The sequence below is a fragment of the Loxodonta africana genome, chromosome 12, assembly GCF_030014295.1.
Source record: "Loxodonta africana isolate mLoxAfr1 chromosome 12, mLoxAfr1.hap2, whole genome shotgun sequence".
Lineage (NCBI taxonomy): Eukaryota > Metazoa > Chordata > Mammalia > Proboscidea > Elephantidae > Loxodonta > Loxodonta africana.
The window spans coordinates 58,254,809-58,276,907 of NC_087353.1; the positions used below are offsets into that span (position 1 = coordinate 58,254,809).

The 22,099-nt window shown below is 43.5% G+C and overlaps 1 protein-coding gene across 2 annotated transcripts in view; it reads right to left on the minus strand.

Moving 5' to 3' along the window:
• The window catches only part of ADCY9 (adenylate cyclase 9), a 157,638-nt gene extending 136,374 nt beyond the window's left edge, over positions 1 to 21,264 (minus strand). For both annotated transcript variants that reach the window (XM_064295495.1, XM_064295494.1), the window contains exons 1-2: positions 21,087 to 21,264; positions 19,152 to 20,883 (exon numbers count right to left, since the gene is read on the minus strand). In XM_064295495.1, coding sequence (XP_064151565.1) covers positions 19,152 to 20,841 — 1,690 coding nt within the window. In that variant the 5' untranslated portion in view covers positions 20,842 to 20,883; positions 21,087 to 21,264. The remainder of the gene's footprint in view (positions 1 to 19,151; positions 20,884 to 21,086) is intronic.
• Between the last annotated feature and the right edge of the window lie 835 nt (positions 21,265 to 22,099).

The window sequence follows — 22,099 nt, forward strand, 5'->3', positions numbered from 1 at the left end:
CTAGACAGAGGTGACAGCTGCACAGCACTGAGAATGTACTAAATGCCACTGAATTGTTCACTTTAAAATGGTTAATTTTATGTTATGTGAATTTTACCTCAATTAATTTTAAAAAAGTGAAGAAAGTATCAGGAAATGGAAGGATAACGGTAAGAGGAACAAAGTGCCTGAATATGAGACTTTTGAATGTTCCTAGTGCAACCAGCCTGACTTCTGTGGGTCGGTATCAGAGAAGGTTTATGAAAGCAATCTGGAACAGCAACACCAGGCCTGTGGTTTAGACTAGAAGGCAAGTGAGGTTTAGATAAATATTAAGAAATCTCTACCCAAGGATTTTTTGTGGCGATATTACAAAGACTGTTGTAAGAAATATCAACCTCCAAGGTTCGGGTACTGTAAAAGCAGCTCATGATTCCCTGGAGGAAAAACCTGAATAGAACACTTCAATGTCAAATATACTTCTCATTATCTGAAGGGGCGGGGGGTGGAATCAGGAATTAAAGTGTTCTACTCATGGCCTTAAATTAGCCGTGCTATTAGTTAACATTTATTTGTAAAGATTCATGGCCATTTCACCCACCAGATGGAAATCGCTAGCATCAATTTCCATGCCCTCTCCCTGCTCTGCTTTTCTGTGCAGCCCCTCTGGCCACTGTGTATCTATCTGGCTTCTTCTCTGTTTTTTGTTGCCCTCCCTTTTAGCAGGGTAAGTTCCCTGAGCTGGAGGCTTTTGTCACCATGTGTCCTACTGCTTAGAAGAGTCCTGGCATGTGCTGTGTAGATGAAAGAAAGACTGGAACCAGCAGTACTGGCAGAGAGCTAATAACAAGCCACAGTTGCAACATGCACCAAGGGCTGATCTGGGCCCCAGGGCTCAGAGCCTCAGGGAGCCCCAGACACCAGACGCCCAGATCTGGATTCAGCAAGAGCAAGGTGAGTGCCAAAGCTGAAAGATGAGCTGTCTGGATATTCGGGAAGCCTGCTCACACTCCTTCCTTTAAGACCAGTGCAAGCTGCCGGCCAGGCTTCCTGCTGCTCCAGGTGCCTGGCATGAGGTTTGGACTTCCACTGTGCCCCTCCACTTCCTTATAGCACTGCTTGTAGGATAATACCAATAACATGAGTTTCAACGCTGATGAAAACAGGTTTTGGTGGGAAGGCATTAGGGAGAAAACTAACAATTGAAAAACACCTACCATGTCAGACATGGAGCCAGGTGCCTTATGTGTGCATTACCTCACAAAAACCTTCAGCCTGGGTGTCTGCTTCACAGAAGAGAAAACGGACACTCAGACTGCCCACAGTCAGGATGCCCAGCAAGCAAGTGATAGAGCCAGCACTGGGTACCAGTTGGTCTGGCTCCAAAGGCCTCCTCCCATCATAATACCTTGTTTAAAAATAAGATCGCATAAAGATTTTATAGAAGAATCCTGGTCAAAAGGGGGGGTACAGAAGAGACTTTCAAATTCTAATGGAATCCAGACTTTCTGGATCCATAGAGGCTGGATGAACCCCCAAAACTACTGCCCTGAGATAATCTTTAAAATTTAAACTTTAAACCAAAAATATCCCCTGAAGTCTTCTTAAAATCAAACAACAGTATAACTAATGAAGAATGTCTGCCTTGAGCACTGTGCTCTTTTAAGGACTGTTTATATGGGATCAAATTGACAACAGCAACTCAAATAATTAGATAGGAAACTTAGGGGGCAGTGAGTTTATGCTAATGGAGGAGGAACACTTAGGAAAAGGAAGGTGAGAGTGGTTGCACAACTTGAAGAACATAATCAATGTCACCAAATTGTACATGTAAAAAGTGCTGAATTGATGTATGTTCTGCTGTGTATATTGTCAATGACAAAACAAAATTAAATAATTTTTTAATAGTAAAATAAAATCATGTAACACCAATGATTCAAAAACCTTAAGGCCCCAACTAGAATTTGACCACTGATCTAGGACTACACAAAACCTGAGGGATGAATACGCCATGTCCCACGTGACCTTCTTTGCCTAAGTACTCACACACAGAAGTCACTGACTTTTGATGACCACCTCTAGTCACAGATACAGCATCAGTATTTAATGACACTGATTCTATGGGACTGCCAATTTACAGCATAAAATTTGGCTTGGGCTTTCCTCCAAACATTTAGCTCTGCATCTCATAGGGTTTTTGAAAAATTCTTGAGTATTAGTCTCAATTAAGCCAAGTAGCCACTTGAGTCCAAAATTAGTTTTGATAAATGTGTCTCTTTTAGATATACCAAAAAACACCCTCCAGTTTAATCTAAGTATATTTTTAGAATTTAGTATGTTCTTTAAATGAAAATTATAAAAATGCTTGCAAATCAGAAATTACTAGAAAATATAACACAATCATTTCTTTGCTTTAATAGAAACTTAAAACGCAAAACCAAACCCGTTGCTGTAGGGTCAATTCTGACTCATAACCACCCTACAGAACAGAGTAGAACTGCCCCATAGAGTTTCCAAAGAGCAAATGGTGGATTCGAACTGCCGACCCTTTGGTTAGCAGCTGAGCTCTTTACCACTGCATCACCATGGCTCCCAATAGAAACATACAGGTTATAAAGTAATTAATGTAAAATAATTCACTCAAAATTATTGTACTGAAAACACAATAAAATATTATGTAAAAATAAAAATTATTGTAACCTATTCTCCATGCTGGAAACTACGCCACTGGTATTTCAAATCCCCCAAGTTCACCCATGGTGGACAGGTTTGAGCAGAGGATGCAGACTAAGACAGATTAGGAAGAAAGGCCTGGCAATCTACTTCCAAAAATTAGCCAATGAAAACCCTATGGATCAAAACAGAGTATTATCCAGTACAGTGCTGGAATATGAGCTACCAACATTGAAAGGACTCAAAATACAGTAGCTACAAAAGTGGACTTGAGCAAACTAATGATCATCAAGGTGGCCCAGATCTGGGCAATATTTCCTTCTGTTGTATGCGTGGGGTCACCATTAACCAACTCAATGGCAACTAACCATAACTCTTAGGAAATATCTAGTTAAATCCATTTACCCCAAGCCTTGTCAAACCTTTTAAAGTAACATTTTAGAATGCAGTCAGTTTGGATACCAGAAAGAATCATCTCTATGTCTTTAAGATGTAAATGTTCCCACTCCTTACACAGCAAATGTTTTCACACCCTCCCCTCAACAAATAGCTATAAATGTCTCCTGATTCTTGCCTTTCTGAACAGAACTGTATTCTCTTCTCTCTTCCTGAGTCAGAGAACCTCCCCACCCCCACACTAACTAAAATATCATTACCATTCAGGGCTCCCTCCTGGAGCTCCCCTTGGGAAACGTTATTCCAATATGTTTGGGCTCATCAAGCATTTTCAGATTTGTTATCATTTTTGCGCCATTTTAACTGTAAACTACATGTTGACTACTTTGAAAAGGAAGACATTGCCAGCTCATACTCTTAAAAGTTGAACCCACTTTAATTTTTTAATGTAAGAGAACAGCCCGACTACACTGGAAAGCTGAGGTCTGTGGACTTGGCATACACACAAGTGTAACCTACAGAAGGACAGACCTGGTGAGCCAATCAGAACTTAGGAACTGCCTAGACATTCACTAGACCACCTGGCCACTGACTAAGCCCTTCAGGAAGAGCAAACCTTCCCAAAACAAACAACAAACAAGCACTGTTTCAGTGCTACTGAGTGTCTACCAAATTTCTGGGATGAAAATCCACATACCCCTTCAGTTGAAACCAAAGAGGAAAATATGCGGTCAGCTCTTCCTTGGCAGTGTATTAGAGAACACACAAAATTTCTACAGAAACAGTTACTCTTACCAGATGTTTCTCGGGAAAGTCAGCAAAGTATCATCCCAAAATTCTGATAAATTTCAACAGCAATCAATACTTCACTGATTTAGCAGTCACGTTTCAGCTTTATGAGCTAACAAAATCTACTGAAAGATCTAATCTACAATTTGTGTTTTCTATTTCTACATACTCAAAAGAAGTCTACTTTGGTCTTGTGGAACACACGCTCCATTTACTAAGACACAATTTTAATTCAAATTTCTCTTTCTCCAGCTTTAAATATATACTTTAAAAAACCTATAATAACAGCCTTATTTATCCTGAACTAGATGACAACCCATAAAAAAAAAAAAAAAAGTTTATACTTTTTTTTAGATGACAACCAGAAGATTCCACAAAGACTGAATTCTTAGTTCTTCTAATTAAACTATACCCTCAGGGTCAACAAGCTTGATTCTTTGTTTTTTATGGAAGGTCTTAGGAACCAGGGGCAAAGATGTTAGCGGAAAGCATACTAATGGCTACATAAGCAAACAGTCCAAAGCAAGAAAGCAAAGCAGAACAATTATTTCTTGAAACATAAGAACTTGAAAAATACAGTAATCCTGTAATAACCCATGCCGTTGAGTCAATTCCGACTCATAGCGACCCTATAGGACAGGGTAGAACTGCCCCATGGAGTTTCCAAGGAGCGCCTGGCGGATTCGAACAGCCAATCCTTTGGTTAGCAGCCATAGCACTTAACCACTATGCCACCAGGGTTTCCAATCCTGTAAAAGGTGTATTTAAAGTAGGGCAAAAATTCCTATTTTCTAAATACACAGAAATAACTGTACTAGTAAAGGCCAAATAACAGGTAATAAAAAAAAGTGAGTCAACAAGATAATTAAACTTTTCGTGGGGTTGTTAACCAATATCATAAAACAATATGTGTACTGTTTAATGAGAAGCTAGTTTGTTCTGTAAACCTTCATTTAAAGTACAATAAATAAATAATTAAACTTTACATGGAGTACTTTATTTTTATGAAGGTAAGAAAATTTATATACATTTTAGAGATGTAAAACCAAATGTTTAAATTGGTTAAAACAGGAAAAAGTCTGACTGGCTAACAAGGAAAATCCTCAGCTTTTCAGAAAACTCAACCATCCAGAAAGATTTACTACAATTGATATCTACATCTAACAACATAACAATGAGGTTGGTTTCATATTCAACCATACGCTACTCTTAAAACTCCCTACTGGGGAATTGGCTGGGAGAAAGGAATAGGATCAGAGAATTTAAGTATTTAACTTCTAAGCAAACCTAGAAAAGAGGCCAGTTGTTTAAGGAAAAAAAAAAATTGATTAGATGAAATATTTACATCAAATTACAATTCAGGTTTAAATCTCATTTAATCATACCTTCCAGGACAACTTCTAAACACTAGCGAAATGAAATGGCTAAATTTTAGACAAGGTATATTATTAAACAATAAAATATTTTTATCATTTCAAATTGTTTTCAATCAGCTTAATTATTGATTTCAAAAAAGAATAGCTTTTCCATTAACTAACAAATTCATAAATAAAATATGGTATATCTATACAGTAAAATATTATTTGGCAATAAAAAGAAATGAAGTACTGACACGTGCTACAACGTGGCTGGACTCTGAAAACATGTTAAGTAAAAGAAGCCAGTCACAAAGGATCACATAGTATATGATTCCACTTACATGAAATCTCTAGAATAGGCAAATTCATAGAGACAGAAAGTAGATTAGTGGTTGATGGGGGCTGAGAGGTTTTAAGGGAAAAATGGGGAGTGACTGCTAATGGGTACAGGATTTCTTCTAGAGGTAAACAAAAATGTTTCAAAATTGATTGTGGTGATGGTTGCACAACTCTGTGAATGAATTAAAAACCACTGAATTGAGCTATATACTTTACATAGGCCAATTGTAATGGTATGTGAACTATACCTCAATAAAGCTGTTACCCACCACCTGTCAGTTTGTGGTACTATAGTGGCTTGCATGTTGCTGTGATGCTGGAAGCCAGGCTACCTACTCGTATTTCAAATACCAGCAGGGTCACCCATGGTAGGCAGTTTCAGCAGAGCTTCCAGACTAAGAAAGACCAGGAAGAAAGGCCTGGCAATCTACTTCCAAAAATCAGCCAATGAAAACCTTAGGGATCACAACAGAACATTATCCAATTTAGTGCTAAACGGTGCAGGGCTGGGCAATATTTTATTTTGTTATACATAAGTTGTCACCATGAGTCAGAGTTAACTTGATGGCAACTAAACATAAAAACAACGTTGTTATTAAAAAAAAAATTTTTTTTAAAGAAATAGCTTAAAATTATAATCTGCTCTAAAACTCTTGTTCATATTCTGAAGGCAAGAAAGAACCACGCACCATAAAACACCGGAGTTGAAACAGAAAACTTAGTGCAAACTGGAACACTGCCAGAGGAGTATACGGAATTGGAAATTTAATAGCTACTAAATAAAGTAACATCATGACTGAAGCTATGAGAGCAAGTATTCCTATTTGAACTTCAAATGGCAGAAGAGCAAAGCTGGTATCTTAGAATCACCAGCTCCAAAAGTATTCATAATCACAATTTCTGTGGGGAGCCAGAAAAAAAAAAGTTAATTAAGTTATTACAGCTGAAAAACTTACTGTGAAATGTGTGTTAGAGATAAGTCCTTTGATTTCCCACCCCATTCCCCTCTTAGTGATCCTGAAAGTTTAACCTTCTGCAATTACCTACACCTGAGTCTGTCAATTTCATCCTTAGGAAACACTGAAGTCCAACAAGCTCTCGGTAACAGCTGCTCTAAGGGAAGTTAGATTTCATAATTGGGGTCTTTGTTGAGGTAAAATTCTCCTTCAGGTTGGATGACACATGTACCCAATGACAACACTGTTTCCCACAACAAGGTAGCATTTTTTTTCTTTTCTACTTTGTTTATTTCACCAGGCATGCAAATCACAGCAAATGTTACATTTCCATAAGCTTCTTTGCTGTATGTAAGGAAGGGTAAGAAAACCCACTCAAAATTTGTATGAACCCTTTATAAAATCTAAAAGGTTGCCTTTTAACATTGGTGACCTCAAATTTTCAGTTATGAGGTTCAGTGAGGCACTTTCCAGATACACTGATTTCCAGGTACGTTAGACCCCTGCCAGGTACCCTGGAGCACTAAGCACATAGTAAACAGATCCAGGAACTCACCATCGGGAGCAAGCTAGCCCTTTATTAATGGAATAATCAGTAAGAACAATATTAATCCAATATTTACTCTGTCCCAACACAGTGAAATTCATTTTATTGACAACCTTCCAGCCGCTCTCCAAAATAATGTTCAAACAAGAATTGAAGAACATTTTTTAAAAACTTTTATTCAAATCGTATTTTCTTCCAGCCATTTCAAAAGTGTTTCTCACAGCTTCAAAATCAAATGGAATTCCTCTAAAAATAACCTACTTTATACAACAAATTTGATACTAAAAAACCAAGTGTAAATTGGACTTCTATAACTTAATTTTACAAGTCGGAATCAACTTGATGGCACACAATAACAACTAAGGAAGTAAGGAATTATTTATAAAGTTAAGAATCTCACACATCCCTCAATTAGCAATTCGGCAAATTTGAGATCCCATAAACCACATTGTCTAAAGTAAGGTCCATAGTTTAAACGAATGGGCAAAGTAGCAACCATTCCTTGGTATTAAGAACAGGCACCACTGCCTCCTTTACCAAGAAACCAGAAGAACTAGGTGGTACCCGGCTATCATCACTAAGCATTACTGAGCAAAGATTCTATAGAATCTATAGAATTCTACAGATGAATCTTTGATCAAAAGGGGGACTATCCAGAAGGGAATTTCAAACTCTCATGGACCCCAGACTTCTTGGAGCCATGGGGGCAGGATGAACCCCTGAAACTATTTCCTTGAGAAAAATCTTTAAAACTTAAAACAAAAATATCCCCTTAAGTCTCCTCAAAACCAAAAATAGTTTAGCGTAACTAGTCAAAAATGTCTGCCTTGAGCATAATGCTTTTTTAAGAACTGTCTATATGAGATCAGAGGGACAACAGCAACTTGAGAGATTGGATAGGAAACTTAAGGGGCAGTAAGTTTATGGTAATGGGAGAGGAACAACTCAGGAAAGGAGGGTGAGAATGGTTGTCTAACTCAAATAATATAATTAATGTCAATGAAATGTACATGCAGAAACTATTGAACTGGTGTATGTTTTGATGTATATATTCTCAACAACAACAAAATTTTTAAAAACGGAAGGAAAGAACAGGTACCATTTCCCAATCATATTCAACCCTTACTATTCTTAAAGAATGGTGGGGATTCTAAAGTACATCTCACTCAAACACCACATTTTTAAAAAACTGCAAACCACAAGAATTAAACTATTCGCCCAAAAGCACTGGACTAGTTAGTAGAAGGTGGAAAGCTAAGCTACCAAAACAAATACAAATTCTGTAAAAGTACTTTCCTTCTCTAAAACTCCCTATTTCTTAAAGAGCTCGTTCACAAAACAAAAACTAACATTAACAACCATAAGAAGTAGCAACATTTTCTCATGGGGAAAAGAACTCATTTATGAAGTAACAGAATGCAGTGTAATCCACTGACTTTGAATAGTAACGCCTAATTGGGTAAAATGAACTGAATCAATGTGAAATAGACCTTTTCACTTGAAATGACATAGTAGATTGTATTTTAATATTCACATGCAAGAAAACAAATCATGAGCATGTGTGTTTTCTTCCTCTCTCCAAACTAGGTTACAAAAAAAAAATAGTATTTCCCAAACAACTCCAACATAAATATAAATGATTTAAAAAACAGCTTTCAATATTTTTTTCTTTGGAAGGAACATAAAAGGACAGAATTTAATAGCATTACACGAAAATCCTGGAAATTACGCAGAAATACTCTTCTGAAGCTATGTCAAAAAAGGGAATGCTGACTTTTCATGTACACAGATTATCACCAGATAAGAATTAGAAGGTGCTACAGCGTTATTAAAGATGAATATACTTCTTGAAATCTCCATTTTAAAAAGCTTAAAAATAATTGCCTAAACTAAGCCATTCCAGTGCATGTTTTCTGGGCCTTACACAAGCACCCAGGGTTTCCATCATCTGCATCCTTCTCCTGCAGCCAGCTCTCCCAAACCTCTCCTGCTGTACAGCCTCTTAAAGCCCTGCCCACGACCTGTCTCAATCAACCACTCAACTGTTTGTAGCAAACCAGCTTCTTCCTTCTGGTTTGTTCTGTGTAGATGTTTGGGGTGTGGTTTCCCACATAACGGGGTGCCCACATGTGGAGCTTGAGTAATTATAATATTCATTCATTCATTCAACAAATATTACTGAGCATTTACTATAGTAAAACCTGTGAAAGCTGGAAGCTGTGTGAGGCAGAAACCTGTCAGAGAAGGAAAACACAAATATTTTCCATTAAAACAAATGATAGAGAAATGTAAGACTGCACCCTGTCAAAGGTGGAAAACCAGCGAGACCTGGGAAAAACAAGGCAGTCCTGACAAATGCCAGCTCTCACAGGTCTCACTGTATATGCCAGATACTATATTCCCGGCACTATGACACAATAGAGGAAACGACAGGCTCAAACATACCAGCAATTCATGTAGATGGTACAGGACCAGGCAACAATTTATTCTGTTATACATAAGGTCGCTGTAAGTCGGGGCCAACTCAACAGCAACCAGTAACAACAAGGAGTACCAACCAAAAACCAAACCCATTGCCGTAGAGTCAATTCCAAAGCACAGCGACCCTACAGAACAGAGTAGAACTGCCCCATAGGGTTTCCAAGGAGCAGCCGGCGATTTCAAACTGCCAACCTTTCGGTCAGCAGCTGAGCTCTTAACCTCTGTGCCACCACGGCTCCACAAGGAATACAGCAGTAAATAAAACGTAAGAAAATCTCTACTCTCAAGATGCTAACGTTCTAGTGGGGTAGAGACACAGTACATAGAACACCAGATGGAAACAAGAGTGGCAGGGCTGTCACAGTGCCACATTCTAAGAGGCTATTCACAGTAAGGTCTGTGGGAGGAAACTTCTGAAGTTGGGCCTTCAAGAACCGTCCACAGCAGCCCTAGGTATGGGGCTTGCTAGGCTAGGGGTACTTCCCCCGTCTGCAAACAGGTAATCTACGTTTTGGCTTAGGATTTCTTTCATTTCATTGTTCTTTATCACTGTTTGCCAACATTCACAGGCACTTGTCCTCGGCAGGGATTGGCAGGAAGATGTCTCAAGAAGAAATGCTGCATTACTCTGTAATTGTCAATTGTATGGATGCAAATTAAAGCTTCCAAAGAGCTTGAAGGTACACAAAACCTTCTGTGGTGCATTATTAAACATTCTTGATATAAACATGTACACGCTATTTTCTTTGCAGGAAAGAGGGAGGGTAAACTTTAGCTCAGTCTCTCTGAATAAATATATCAGACAACCAGGATTAATGAGATTTTGACACCTATAATTTCTCGGCTCCTTAAGAATGGTGACAAATGGGTAAGGAAGCTATCAGGGGCTACTGGGTTGTATGAAAAGGACTCGGGAGCCTACTTGAAAGAACTCCCACAGGCCCATGATGGGACAATTTAAGCATCAAAAAGAATGCTCAAATTTGTAATGGACTGAAATACATGAAAAAAGCAAAAACCTAAGAATTTATCTTGATATTTGAAAAAAAGACATCGGTCACCCTGGAGGATGTTAGGAAATCAACTTCTTCTGAAAACTGGTACATGTAGGGAAAGAATCTAGCAAATACAATATAAACTTTTCAATATGCACAGTTCCCCTCATCCTAAGACTTCTCAAGGGCAGACAGAACAAGGTGCATGAATACAATTGTGAACTGGAAAGAGCTATACAAAGGGATGACTATTGTTTCTGCTGTTAAGAAAATTGTTCCCAGGTTCGGTAACACTAGCTAGTAAATCTATTCTCTATTGAGTTATGCGCTAAGTACTGCTCTACGCGCTCGGCACATATTCTCCATTTAATCCTTACAACTGTGAGGTAAACAATAGTATTTTTTTAGCAGAGCCCAACCTATTGCTGTCGAGTCAATTCTGACTCATAGCAACCCTGTAGGACAGAGTATAACTGCCCCATAGGGTTTCGAAGGAGTGGCTGGTGGATTTAAACTGCTGACCTTTTGGTTAGCAGCCAGGCTCTTAACCACTGTGCCACCCGGGCTCTTTAGCAGAGCCGGTGGGTTTAAATACTGGCTCTACCACTTAGTAGCTCTTAGCCGTGTGGCCTTAGCAAGTTACTTAACCTCCCGGTGCTTCCATTCCCTCGTCTATAAAACAGAGGTGATTATTTGATTAATGTCTGCTTCCCCTTCCACACTGTACGCTCCAAGAGGGCAGGAGCCACGGCTGTATCTCCAGACCCTAGTCCCAGCCTCACAAATGGTAGGAGCTCATTCCATATTTATTACATAGATAAATGTTGTTACAGTAGAAAACATGGAGCTGAATAATCGTTTTAGTTCAAAGTCGGCCAGTATCTCCAGAGTCACAAAGCTGAAAATTTTCCCATAATTCCTCAACTACCAAGGGCCACATCATCATAAGTACCTCTAAGATCTGGGGATCTGAAGCAGCCCCACAGCAATACTGCCTGAACTCCCCGGGGTGTTCAATAAAGGGGCTGCCAAACTTGGCAGCTACAGCTTAGCCAGGGCAAGCTATCGGCGCCTTTGTGTTCTGGAGACTTGCCCTTTTTAATCTGAGAAGCTAAAACAGTCACAATCCCTGGTGTGCTCTGGGTTTCGGCTCCACATTACACAAGAGGTGCACCAAACAGAGTGTAGGGAAAAAGAAACAGCTTTCTGTGGTACAAAATGTGACTTACCCAGATGGAATAATACTCTCAGTCTTCCTATATTACAGCATAGGAAAGCAGTAGTCAACTGTGTGGTCCACAGACCCATAGGGGTCCTGAGACTTTTGCAGGGAAACTTTGAGGTCAAAATAGTTTTCACAATAATTCTGTTGTTGTTAGGTGCCATTGAGTCAATTCCGACTCACAGCGACCCCATGGGACAGTCTAGAACTACCCCATACGGTTTCCTAGGCTATAACCTTTGAGAAGATTGCCAGGTCTTTCTCCCTTGTAGCTGCTAGTTGGGTTCGAACTGCCAACCTTTTGGTTAGCCCATCATGCCACCAGGGCTCCTATACTAAGACCTTATTTGCCTTTTCCAGTGTAGTGCCATTTGTGCTGATGATGCAAAAGCAGTGGAGGTAAAACTGCTGGCACCAGACCACAAGTCAAGGCAGTGGCTCCACGCTGTACACTAGCTGGCAGTCAGTATATTCGGTACCACACTTGCAGAGGGAAAAAGTCAGTTTCACTTAAACTATCCTTGATAACCAAAAAACCAAACGCGTTCCCATCAAGTCAATTTCAACTCATGGCAACCCTACAGGACAGAGCAGAACTACCCCACAGGGTTTCCAAAGAGTGGCTGGTAGAGTTGAACTACCAACCTTTTGGACAGCAGCCAAGCTCTTAACCACTGCCCCACCAGGGCTTCTTTACAAGTACAATACTAGCAAATGCTGGGGGAAACAAAGCAAAAACATAATTTACGACAGTAAGTTGGTTTTATGAAGTAAATTTCCTCTGCCAAATTTAACTCAAGTTTAGCTACAGATTGGCCTGGCTGGCACAGCGTACCAGCTATATCAAAAAGAGTGGCAAGAATGCCACTGGCAAGAATGTCTTTTCCATTCTTCCTTGGGGGAAGACTACCCCCGCCTTTGGCCCATCTCTCTATGGTGGCCCTGGCCAGCTCCTGAGGCCAACACTCCCTCTGGGGCAGCCCCGTCTGTATTAACATCTGAGCCTGCCAATCTAGACCTCGTATGTCACCCCCTTCCTGTTTCACAAACTCTCACCTCTTTATAAAAATTTCCTCCAAGGATGCTAGTACCTGTTGGGGGAAAAAAAGGCCTTTAGGTGTCTCATACGCAAAGTACAAAGGATGCCAGAGCCAAATGGATGCAGCTTCCTGCCCGCACTGGGAGAGTAGATTTGTTGAGTTCTAATGCTTAATGGGAAACGCTGGTGGCGTAGTGGTTAAGTGCTACGGCTGCTAACCAAAGTGTCAGCAGTTCAAAACCACCAGGCACTCCTTGGAAACTCTATGGGGCAGTTCTACTCTGTCCTATAGGGTTGCTATGAGTCAGAATCGACTCGACGGCACTGGGTTTGGTTTTTTGGTTGTTAATGCTTAATGGGAAACCCTGGTGGTGTACTGATTAAGAACTACTGCTGCCAACCAAAACGCAGGCAGTTTGAATCCACCAAGACACTCCCTGGAAACTCTATGGGGCAGTTCTACTCTGTCATATAGCGTCACCATGAGTTGGAATCAACTTGACAGCAACAGGTTTGGTTTTTTGCTTTGGAATGCTTAAAGGGAAACTCTGGTGGCACTCCTTGGAAACCTTACAGGCAGTTCTACTCTGTCCCATAAGGTCGCTATGAGTTGGAATCAACTCGACGACAACGGGTTTGTTTTTTTTGTTTAATGCTTAATGACTGTACTCTTACTAAAATGTTGAAACCCCAACAGAAATACCAACACGAAAATCACCAACCAACAGAAAGAGGCAAGTTTACACAAGCATGTGCATGTGAGCATAAACACACACACACAAATGGAAAGTTCTGTGTATTTTTTTTTTTTTCAAGATTATGATTCTACACCAAAGTACCTAGGCAACATTGACCAGTAAGTAGAAAAACAATTATTACTTAAACCAGCCTGGCTGGTAAAAGAGAACTGTGAAACGTCTTTATTGACTCTATTTGCTCCTTTTTAATTTTTCCCTTTCCTAGTAATTCCACCTGAAAAACAGTACCTTTCTCCCTTCATTTCACCAGCAATTCAGCAAACCTTATGCTTAACTTTCTTTGCCAAAGGCTAATTCTACTCAAAAGCTCATCCTCAGAATTAGCAGCTGTGTGCTCCTTGCTGGAAGCTATATAATTTAGTTTGAAAAGATGTAAATAAATTGTCATTGAAGTTTGCCTGATCACAGCTGTTTGTCTTCTCCCATCCCAGTTGTCAACTCAAATTTTCTGCTTCATCTTATCTCTGCCACTTGCTCCCCGAGAGGCATGTTTCCATGTGCCTGAGAGACCTGGCTCAAGCATGCAGGGAAGCCCAGAACTTTTGAGGAAAAACTAAGCTATCAGCTAACAGGTTAGCACCCACAGAGGCAAGGGTTATATGCTTAGGTGGGGACAAGCAATCCAATCGTGCTCAAAGCAAGGGCAGAACCTGAGCAAGCAAACTGCACCCAAAACTGGCATTTGGCACCAGGCCTTAACTATCAGCTGACAGGCCTGCACCTGATAGGAACCAGGACACTCAGACTTCCAGTTTTGGGCAGCTGTTGACAAAGGCTAAAATATTTAGGGTGACTCAGCCTTGCATTAGGTTGAGGTGTGACCCCCAGCAGGGACTAGACAGTAACTCTTCTTAAATGCCACCTATTAGCATAAAAAGAAGCCCTGGTGGTGCAATGGTTAAGAGCTCAGCTAACTGAAAGGTTGGCGATTTGAACCCACCAGCCATCTTGCAGGAGAAAAGACCTGGCAATCTGTTCCCTTAAAGATTATAGCCTAGTAAACCCTATGGGGAAGTTCTACTCTGTCATATAGGGTTGCTGAGTCGGAATCAACTCAACAACACACAATAACATTAACAAAAGCAAAGGTCTCAGTTGCTGAAGTGGCCAATGGGTAATGATTTGTCCAAACACACACCAGCGGATCCTTCCCCTGATTGCTCCACAAGCCAGAAGCGTGGCTGGGAAGAAAGTCTTTTCTATTTCTACATCTGGCAGTGTGGTAGTTCCTGGATATTCCTTTCTACAGTCACATAACCACTGGTGTTAATGTGTTTTATCTTCCTAATACTGAAGAGTGGAGAAAGCAAGATGTCTGCACATATTTTCTGACAGTTTCACTTTCTCATTTCTGACCCTATATCTATAATAGGAAAACCCAAAGTTCTAGCTAATACTGCTCATGTATTTTGCTTGTGGCCCAAGGTAGACTAGAACAGCCAGTACCCCCTTAGGTCTCATGTTGTTTTTATTAGGCGCCATTGAGTCAGTTCCGACTCATAGCGACCCTACGTACAACAGAATAAAACACTGCCTGGTCCTGCGCCATCCCCACCATCGTTGTTATGCTTGAGCCCATTGTTGCAGCCACTGTGTCAGTCCATCTTGTTGAGGGTTCACCCTAAATGCTATGGAAGGGTCCTTCTTCCCATTACTTGTATCAGACCATTTCTCCTTATCTTTAAGAAAAAGCCGCTCATTTTTTTAATCATTTCCAAAATCCTAGCCCTATGCTGAAAATTTCTCTTCAACTTTCTCTCGCAGTGAATAGCCACACTTTCTAAAAATTCGTACACACACATCATATACCATGTACCCTTTCCCACTTTGAGTTCTTCTTAGAACTTAACACCAACAAACTTTGTTTTACTTATTTGCTTGTCGTCTGACTCCCCTATGAGAACGTATACACCATGAAGGCAGGAAGTTTTGTCTGTTTTATTTACTACTACCCCAAGTACCTGGAACTATGCCTAGCATAAAAAATAATGTGAGGGAGGACACTGGGAGGGGAGGGGAGGGGAGGGGAGGGGAGGGGAGGGGAGGGGAGGGGAGGGGAGGGGAGGGGAGGGGAGGGGTCAGCCAGGGGGTCCTGGCCTATTTCACCTTCTGCAACTCAATCCTGTATCTTTCATTCATACCACGGAAACTTCAAAGGCCTGCCCATTTCTGACTTCAAATCTGAGTCCAAACTGTCTCCAGGTCAATTCCAGAAACTTAAAATGCCATCTCCCATCCAAACAGCCAAGCTCCAGTCCTTTGTTGAAACCTGACTCTAAGGCCCATCAAGTTTATCTTTTTAAAGTGCTCATACCTGTCCCATCATCTCATCCCCACTGCTGTTACCTTAGTCCAGGCCCTCATCACTCTGCCAGGGATTTACCAGATCAGCTAATTAATCCCGGGTCTCCTACCCTTCAACCCAGCTCCCTAGAACTGAAAAATAGAGCTTTCTAAAGTTGCAAATCAGGTCTAACACTCCTGCTTAGAGAGATGGATCTTCAGTGGCTCTCCCTGCCTAGAGATCAAATCCAAATTCCTTCCCATGTTATCAGCAGCCTTCCTTGCCCATCTTTCTATGTCCTAATGAACAACTTACAAAGTTCCCAACCCCACCAAGAAACAACAATTCCAAGGCTTTGCACATGCTATTCCCTCTGCATCAAACGCTCTTTTTTAAATCTACCTGGAGAACTGCTGCTTCATCTCAAGACCCACCCCAAGTGTCCGCACCCCTCAAAAGAGCTCCCTGGCCCTCTGACATGGTGACACCACTTACAACTGGGCTCGCTGAGGTCAGGAACTGTCATGCATCCTTCTTTGCATCCTCAGTGTAAACGCGTAGGGACACAGTACGTTCCAGCGAGTGAGTGAATGTGCAGAGATAATGAAATTCCAGTCTCCCACCAAAGCCTTTTCAGGTAAATTAACTCCTTTTCAGGAGCCCTTGTGACAAAACAGTTAAACGCTTGGCTGCTAACCAAAAAATTGGTGGTTCGAACCATTACAGGAGATCTGCTCCTATAAAGAATACAGCCTAGAAAACCCTATGGGGCAGTTCTACTGTGTCACATGGGGTCGCTATGAGTCAGAATCGACTCGATGGTAAACAACAACAGCTTCCTTTTATCCTGCTGGGTCTGTTCCACCATCCTTTGCTTACTCTACTGATGTTGACTTCCACAGAGTTCTCTACCTTTTGACCCCACTATCAGTAAAGGCGATACGAGGTAAAAGCTAATGCCCAACATTGTATAGAGAAAATAGCTGCTACCAGCCCAAAGACAAAAGGCTAAAATAAATCTTACCTATACAAGCTTTACCACAGGAATAAAAAGGGCCTTCTACTAACTGGTATGCTATCAGCTCAATTTATTCAGCTTCAAACAACTTTAGAAGAGTCGAACTGTGCAGTTTCAAAAGAGTAGGAAGTTTTGTAGATGTACTGTTACTGAGCCCTGTCCACGAAAGTTTTCAAAACGAACTGAATAAAGCAAAATCATGGTCTTGGAGAAACAGTTAAAGAAGAGCATTATCATATTGAAGAAAAATTACCGGTTACCTAAGTCTTCTATTTCTCCATATTTCCAGTCCAGGACTAAAATTTTTCATTTATAGATACACAATGTATACAAATTCAAAAAAATATTTAATTTACCAAATTTACACTATTTGAGGTAAGAAAGGAAGCAAAAAAATCCACTCTAGCAATTTTGTTGACAGTGAGACACTTGGCTTGTAAATTTAAAATAAAATTACCCATAAACTGACAAAAATGGGCATTTCCAAAGATTCAATGACTTGGGGATTTCCAAACATACTTAATGATTACACCTGTTTCCATTTTTGAAATTCAAATAATACACTAAACAAAGTCCAACTTACATAACTACAGCTGTCCTCCTTTGGCCCGACATACTTAATGTTGTGCAGGCAAGTTCCATGCTCTGGGATCTGTCCCATGACACCTGAGGCCAGAGCCCACAATGCTTGGTTCACAAAGATGCCAAAATGTTACTAGGGATTCTAGCCACACTCCAACTCCACCTCTACCTTCCAACTCTAAAGCAAGTACCACCTCTCTCGACAGACAGAATCAAGTGAACTGCAGGGTGTACTTTCAGGTCTGGTCAATATAGCATCTAACACTTCCTGGGTCAAGGGAATGATCAGAGAAAGTATTTTTCCACTACTTCCATAAATTATTCATCAACTAGAAAAATTAATATGGTAAAGAAAATTCCAGAGAAGGATAAAGCATTCTTGCCAGACAACAAATAAATAGCCCAGGGAACTACGATCACCATCAAGAGAGCAAGTAATGACCAATTCAGCACACAGGGTGAAATTTAAGGCCAACAATCTGTGCAGGCGCTCCACCTCCACCACTCACATGTCTGACTTAAACTATTCTTGTAATGATTCATTTTCCTAGGGCTTCCCTTTCCTAGGGCTTTTAACTATGTCATTATGCAACGTGTGGGCACCACAAAACACAATCAGGCTTAGCAGACTTAGGCTTGTTTTGATCCCATATAGATAGTTCTTAAAAGCATTATGCTCTTTTAAGAACTAGAAAAATCAACGTTTCTTTCTCTACATACTTCGTAAACAGATGTTACCCTCAATCAGGAAGATTTTAGTCAAATATGAGAACTGTTTAGAAAAAAAAGGGGAGGCATTAGAATCATAGCAAATTATTTAGACTCCTTATTCTTGGCCCTGCTTATTCACACGTAACTTCCCACGCCTCAAAGATTTCTGTCCTATATAAAAATAAGAAAAGCAAAATAAAACAAGCAGCAGCCCAGTAAGGACACCAAGCATGACAGTAAGGAGCTTAAGACCAGGGACAAGGGGGCAAAAACAAGTCTGAGGGGCTGGGGAGGCAGGCTATAAACAGTCCCCTGAGGGTGTCTCACTTTCAAATCATCTGGTGACGTGAGAAGTTCAAGTTCTAAAATGCTGAGATCTAAAGGGTAAGACGAATACCATGAATAATAAAATATTGCTACATAAATGAAAGCTGAAAATGTAAACATTTTAACATAAAGAGATCTAGGCAAAAGGCAGTGAGCACTTAGAGGTATATAACTCTAATTCTCCAAGTCCTGCAGGGCACAGCTGATCTCCTCCTTATCGCTAGCTTGACAATAAAGTAAGTGAAAACTAGAGAAAAAAGGTTTTATTCTTCACATTTTTGCAAAAAGGCATAGGGAAATGTCCTGAGGAAACTCAAGGGTAAGCAAAGGAACTGCAAAGGCAGTTTCTTAAAGTGCTTCAAAGTTGGCTGCCAAAGGGGCCCAATACCCTGACATTTATGGGACGATCGTAATTCAGAAACGCACTTCAGAAACACTACCAGCCGATGCTAGTCTACTCATTTTCAAAATTATCCTTCCTTCTAGAGGTCTCCTCGAGGTCTGCCCTGCTCACAGTGTCACTTTCTACAGTGTGAAGAGACCTGGGCTGACTCACTGGAGAAAAAAGTCAAACTGATCCTGAGACAACTGATCTGCCTCCACACACTGATACTGGAAAGAGATATGAACTATTTTGTTCTTTTTAAACACAAACAGGACTGGGGAGGGAGGTGAGGAGGCCAAGAAACACACATACCTTTCAACTGGTCAGCCACCACACTCTGGCCCAGGCGCTCAAACACCTTCCCGTCTTCCATTTCGTACCGATCATCTAAGTATTTTGCAGTGGACTCGGAAATGTGGACCTTGCCAGCCACTCCCAGCTGCTCCATGAGGTTGGCCAAATTCACATCATTGGACCACACGTCGAATTTAAACCTCCGCATGCCCAAGATGCCACACAAAACGGTGCCCGTGTGGACCCCGACACGCATGTTCACCATCTCTTTCTTCTCCTGGCAGAACTGCTCGATGGCTTTGATCATGCCCAAGCCCATTTCGATGCAGCAGTAGGCATGGTCTGCCCGGGGCTCGGGACAACCTGCCACACAATAGTAACAGTCACCCAACGTGCTGATCTTCTCACACTTGGTCTCCTCACACAGGCGGTCGAAGCGACCAAACAGATCATTGAGAAGCCCTACCAGGGCATGCGCGGACTTGTTGGCACTCATCTTGGTGAAGCCCACAATGTCTGCAAACAAAATGCTGACCTCTTCGATCTGCTGCATTTTAAAAGGGCGGAAGGCTATAGGCGCTTTCTGTATAGAAAATTTCTTCTTCTTGTTCTTGGGGCTCGAGGTGGGGTGCCTTTTGACAGAATTCTCACTGTCATCATCACCCTGTTTCATTAAGTCATCAGCGATGATTCTGGGCATCACAGAGTGGATCATTCTCTCTTTGAGGGCTTTTTCTACTTCCAGATCCTTCCCGTGCATAATGGACTGCCCCACCTTGAGGAAAGTGCTCCTGGACCTCACCTGGGACATGATGAGCAGGTGGACCCCGATGGCGTGAATGCAGAGGTGGAGCAAGGCCCTGCTCAGCAGCTCCCAGTGCAGGGCTCCCCACACCGGAGGGAAGCAGTCTGCATCTCGGAAATGGTGGCCAAAGGTCTCAAAGAGAATAGAATAGGCCACTCCCAGGAACAGGCTCAAATACAAAGGTAAGTGCATGACAGTGTACAGCAAAAGGAGCACTTCGATGCACATGGAGAAGCTCCCCACTTGAGACAAGCAGGTGGAGTGGGGGCTGACTGTGGGTGTGTGATTGGAGCTGTCAGCGCGTCCTGAGAGAGGCGTCAAAACCTGAAACTGCAAGGCCAGAGTGAGGATGAACACCAAGAGAGTGAGCACCAGCGCGGTGCACACGTAGTGCCGGGCGTACAGCCTGGTGAAGGTAAAAAGAAATAAGCCCACGCACACCACCAGGAAGCACAGAGCAGGGCCTACCAAGACCACCAGTCTGGATTGCATGTGGACCGCAAAGTAGACACTCCAGAGCAAGCAGGCGAAGCCGATGTAGAAGAGCGCATAGCGGAAGCGGCGCCGGGTTTGCGGGAAGCAGCGCTCCATGCACGCCTCCTCCAGGTTCACCGAGTCGAATTTGGGGTCCCACCAGCGGCTGGAGGCTCTCTCGAACAGCTGCGGCAGCTTCTTCTGCCGGCGCAGGCGGCCCCCGACGCCCACCCTCCGGGGCGCGCCCCCGGAGTCCCCCGAACTGCTGCAGCTGGAGGAGATGCTGTACTTGCAGTGCTTGGGGTGGCTTCCAGATGAGAGCTGCTTGGGGTTGATTTTGACCCGCACGCTGTTGCTGTCTCCGCTGGAGTCGCAGCTCACCTCGGTGCTGTGGTGATGCAGCAGCTGCTGGTGGGGCGGGGAAGCCATGTTGCTGAGTTCTCGGTACCCCCCGGACTGGGTCACTGGCACCTGTTGGGAAAACAAGGCGAGTTACACGGATGTTTTTACACGTATGCAAGTACTTGAAGGCCACGGGATGTATGGATTTCCCAAGTGATGGCTCTCCCCATCTACTTGGCCAGGCACCATATGCTCCCCAAACTGTCAGTAATGTCTACTGAAATGCTTCCACGGTCCCTCCGTCAAGCCCGACGATGCCCATGAGGACAGACCTAGCAATCCAGGGCTCACGGCAGAGGAAGGCGGTTTTGCCTCCTTCCCGCGCCCCTCGGCCTGAAGTGGCCGTCCGCCGCGAAGCGATTCCTCCGGCCGCGGCGGCTCTGAGGGAAGTTCAGACCTCTGGCCCCGGCCCGCGAGCCTCTCCGGGTCAGAACGAGCGTCCCGGCGACGGCGAGCAGCGCCCCATGCTGCGCGGGCGGAGCGCGGCCTCCCCTGCGTCAGGGCGGCGGGCGGCGCGGGCCCTCCCGGCGTTCGCTCCGCGCCCGGCTGCCTCCCTGCGAGCGTGGCCGCTCGTGGCCCCGCAGCCGCGCCCGCCGCCCTGCTCGGCCCTCAGAGCGACGGCGGCGGGCGCGTGGTGCGGGGACCGCGCCGGCCAGCGAGTTTGCAGACCGCGGCCGCGCGGCGTTCCCGTCGCTCCGCCCGTCTAGCGGGGCCTGCTCCTCTCAGCCGGCGCCCGCGGGGATGTGGAGGCGCGCCCGCCCGCCCGCTGCCTCTGCTCTGCCGAGGGCAGGGAGGGCGGCCGCGCGGCCCGTCAGCCGCGGACTCCGCCCGGGGCGGCCTCCGGAGCTTAGAGATGCCGCCGCGGCCGCGGCTGCCGCAGCCGTCCCACCCGCTGCCTCGGCTTCATGTCGGAAGAGCCGCCTCCTCTCCAGCCGCTGTCACTGACAGACTCGCGCCCGCCCGCACAGCCCCTCGCCCCGCCGCAGCGCGCACGCGCGGCCCGCGCACGCCGCCGCCGGGCACGTGCACTGGCCGCGCACCGCCCCGCCTTCGTGCGCGCGCCGGGCGAGCCCGCGGGAGCTGCTCACGGGGGCGGCCGCGCGCCTTGGTCGCCCCGCTCCGACTATGTGCGGCCTAAGGGGCGGCGCCGGCCCGGGCTGGCGGCGACCTTGTAGAAGCTGCTGGAAGATTCCCCCTCCACCCTTGACTGAGCCCCCCGGACCCATACTGGGAGAGTTGCTAAAGAGCCACTGTGGTGCAACGTTTGGGAAAACACGTTTGCCCT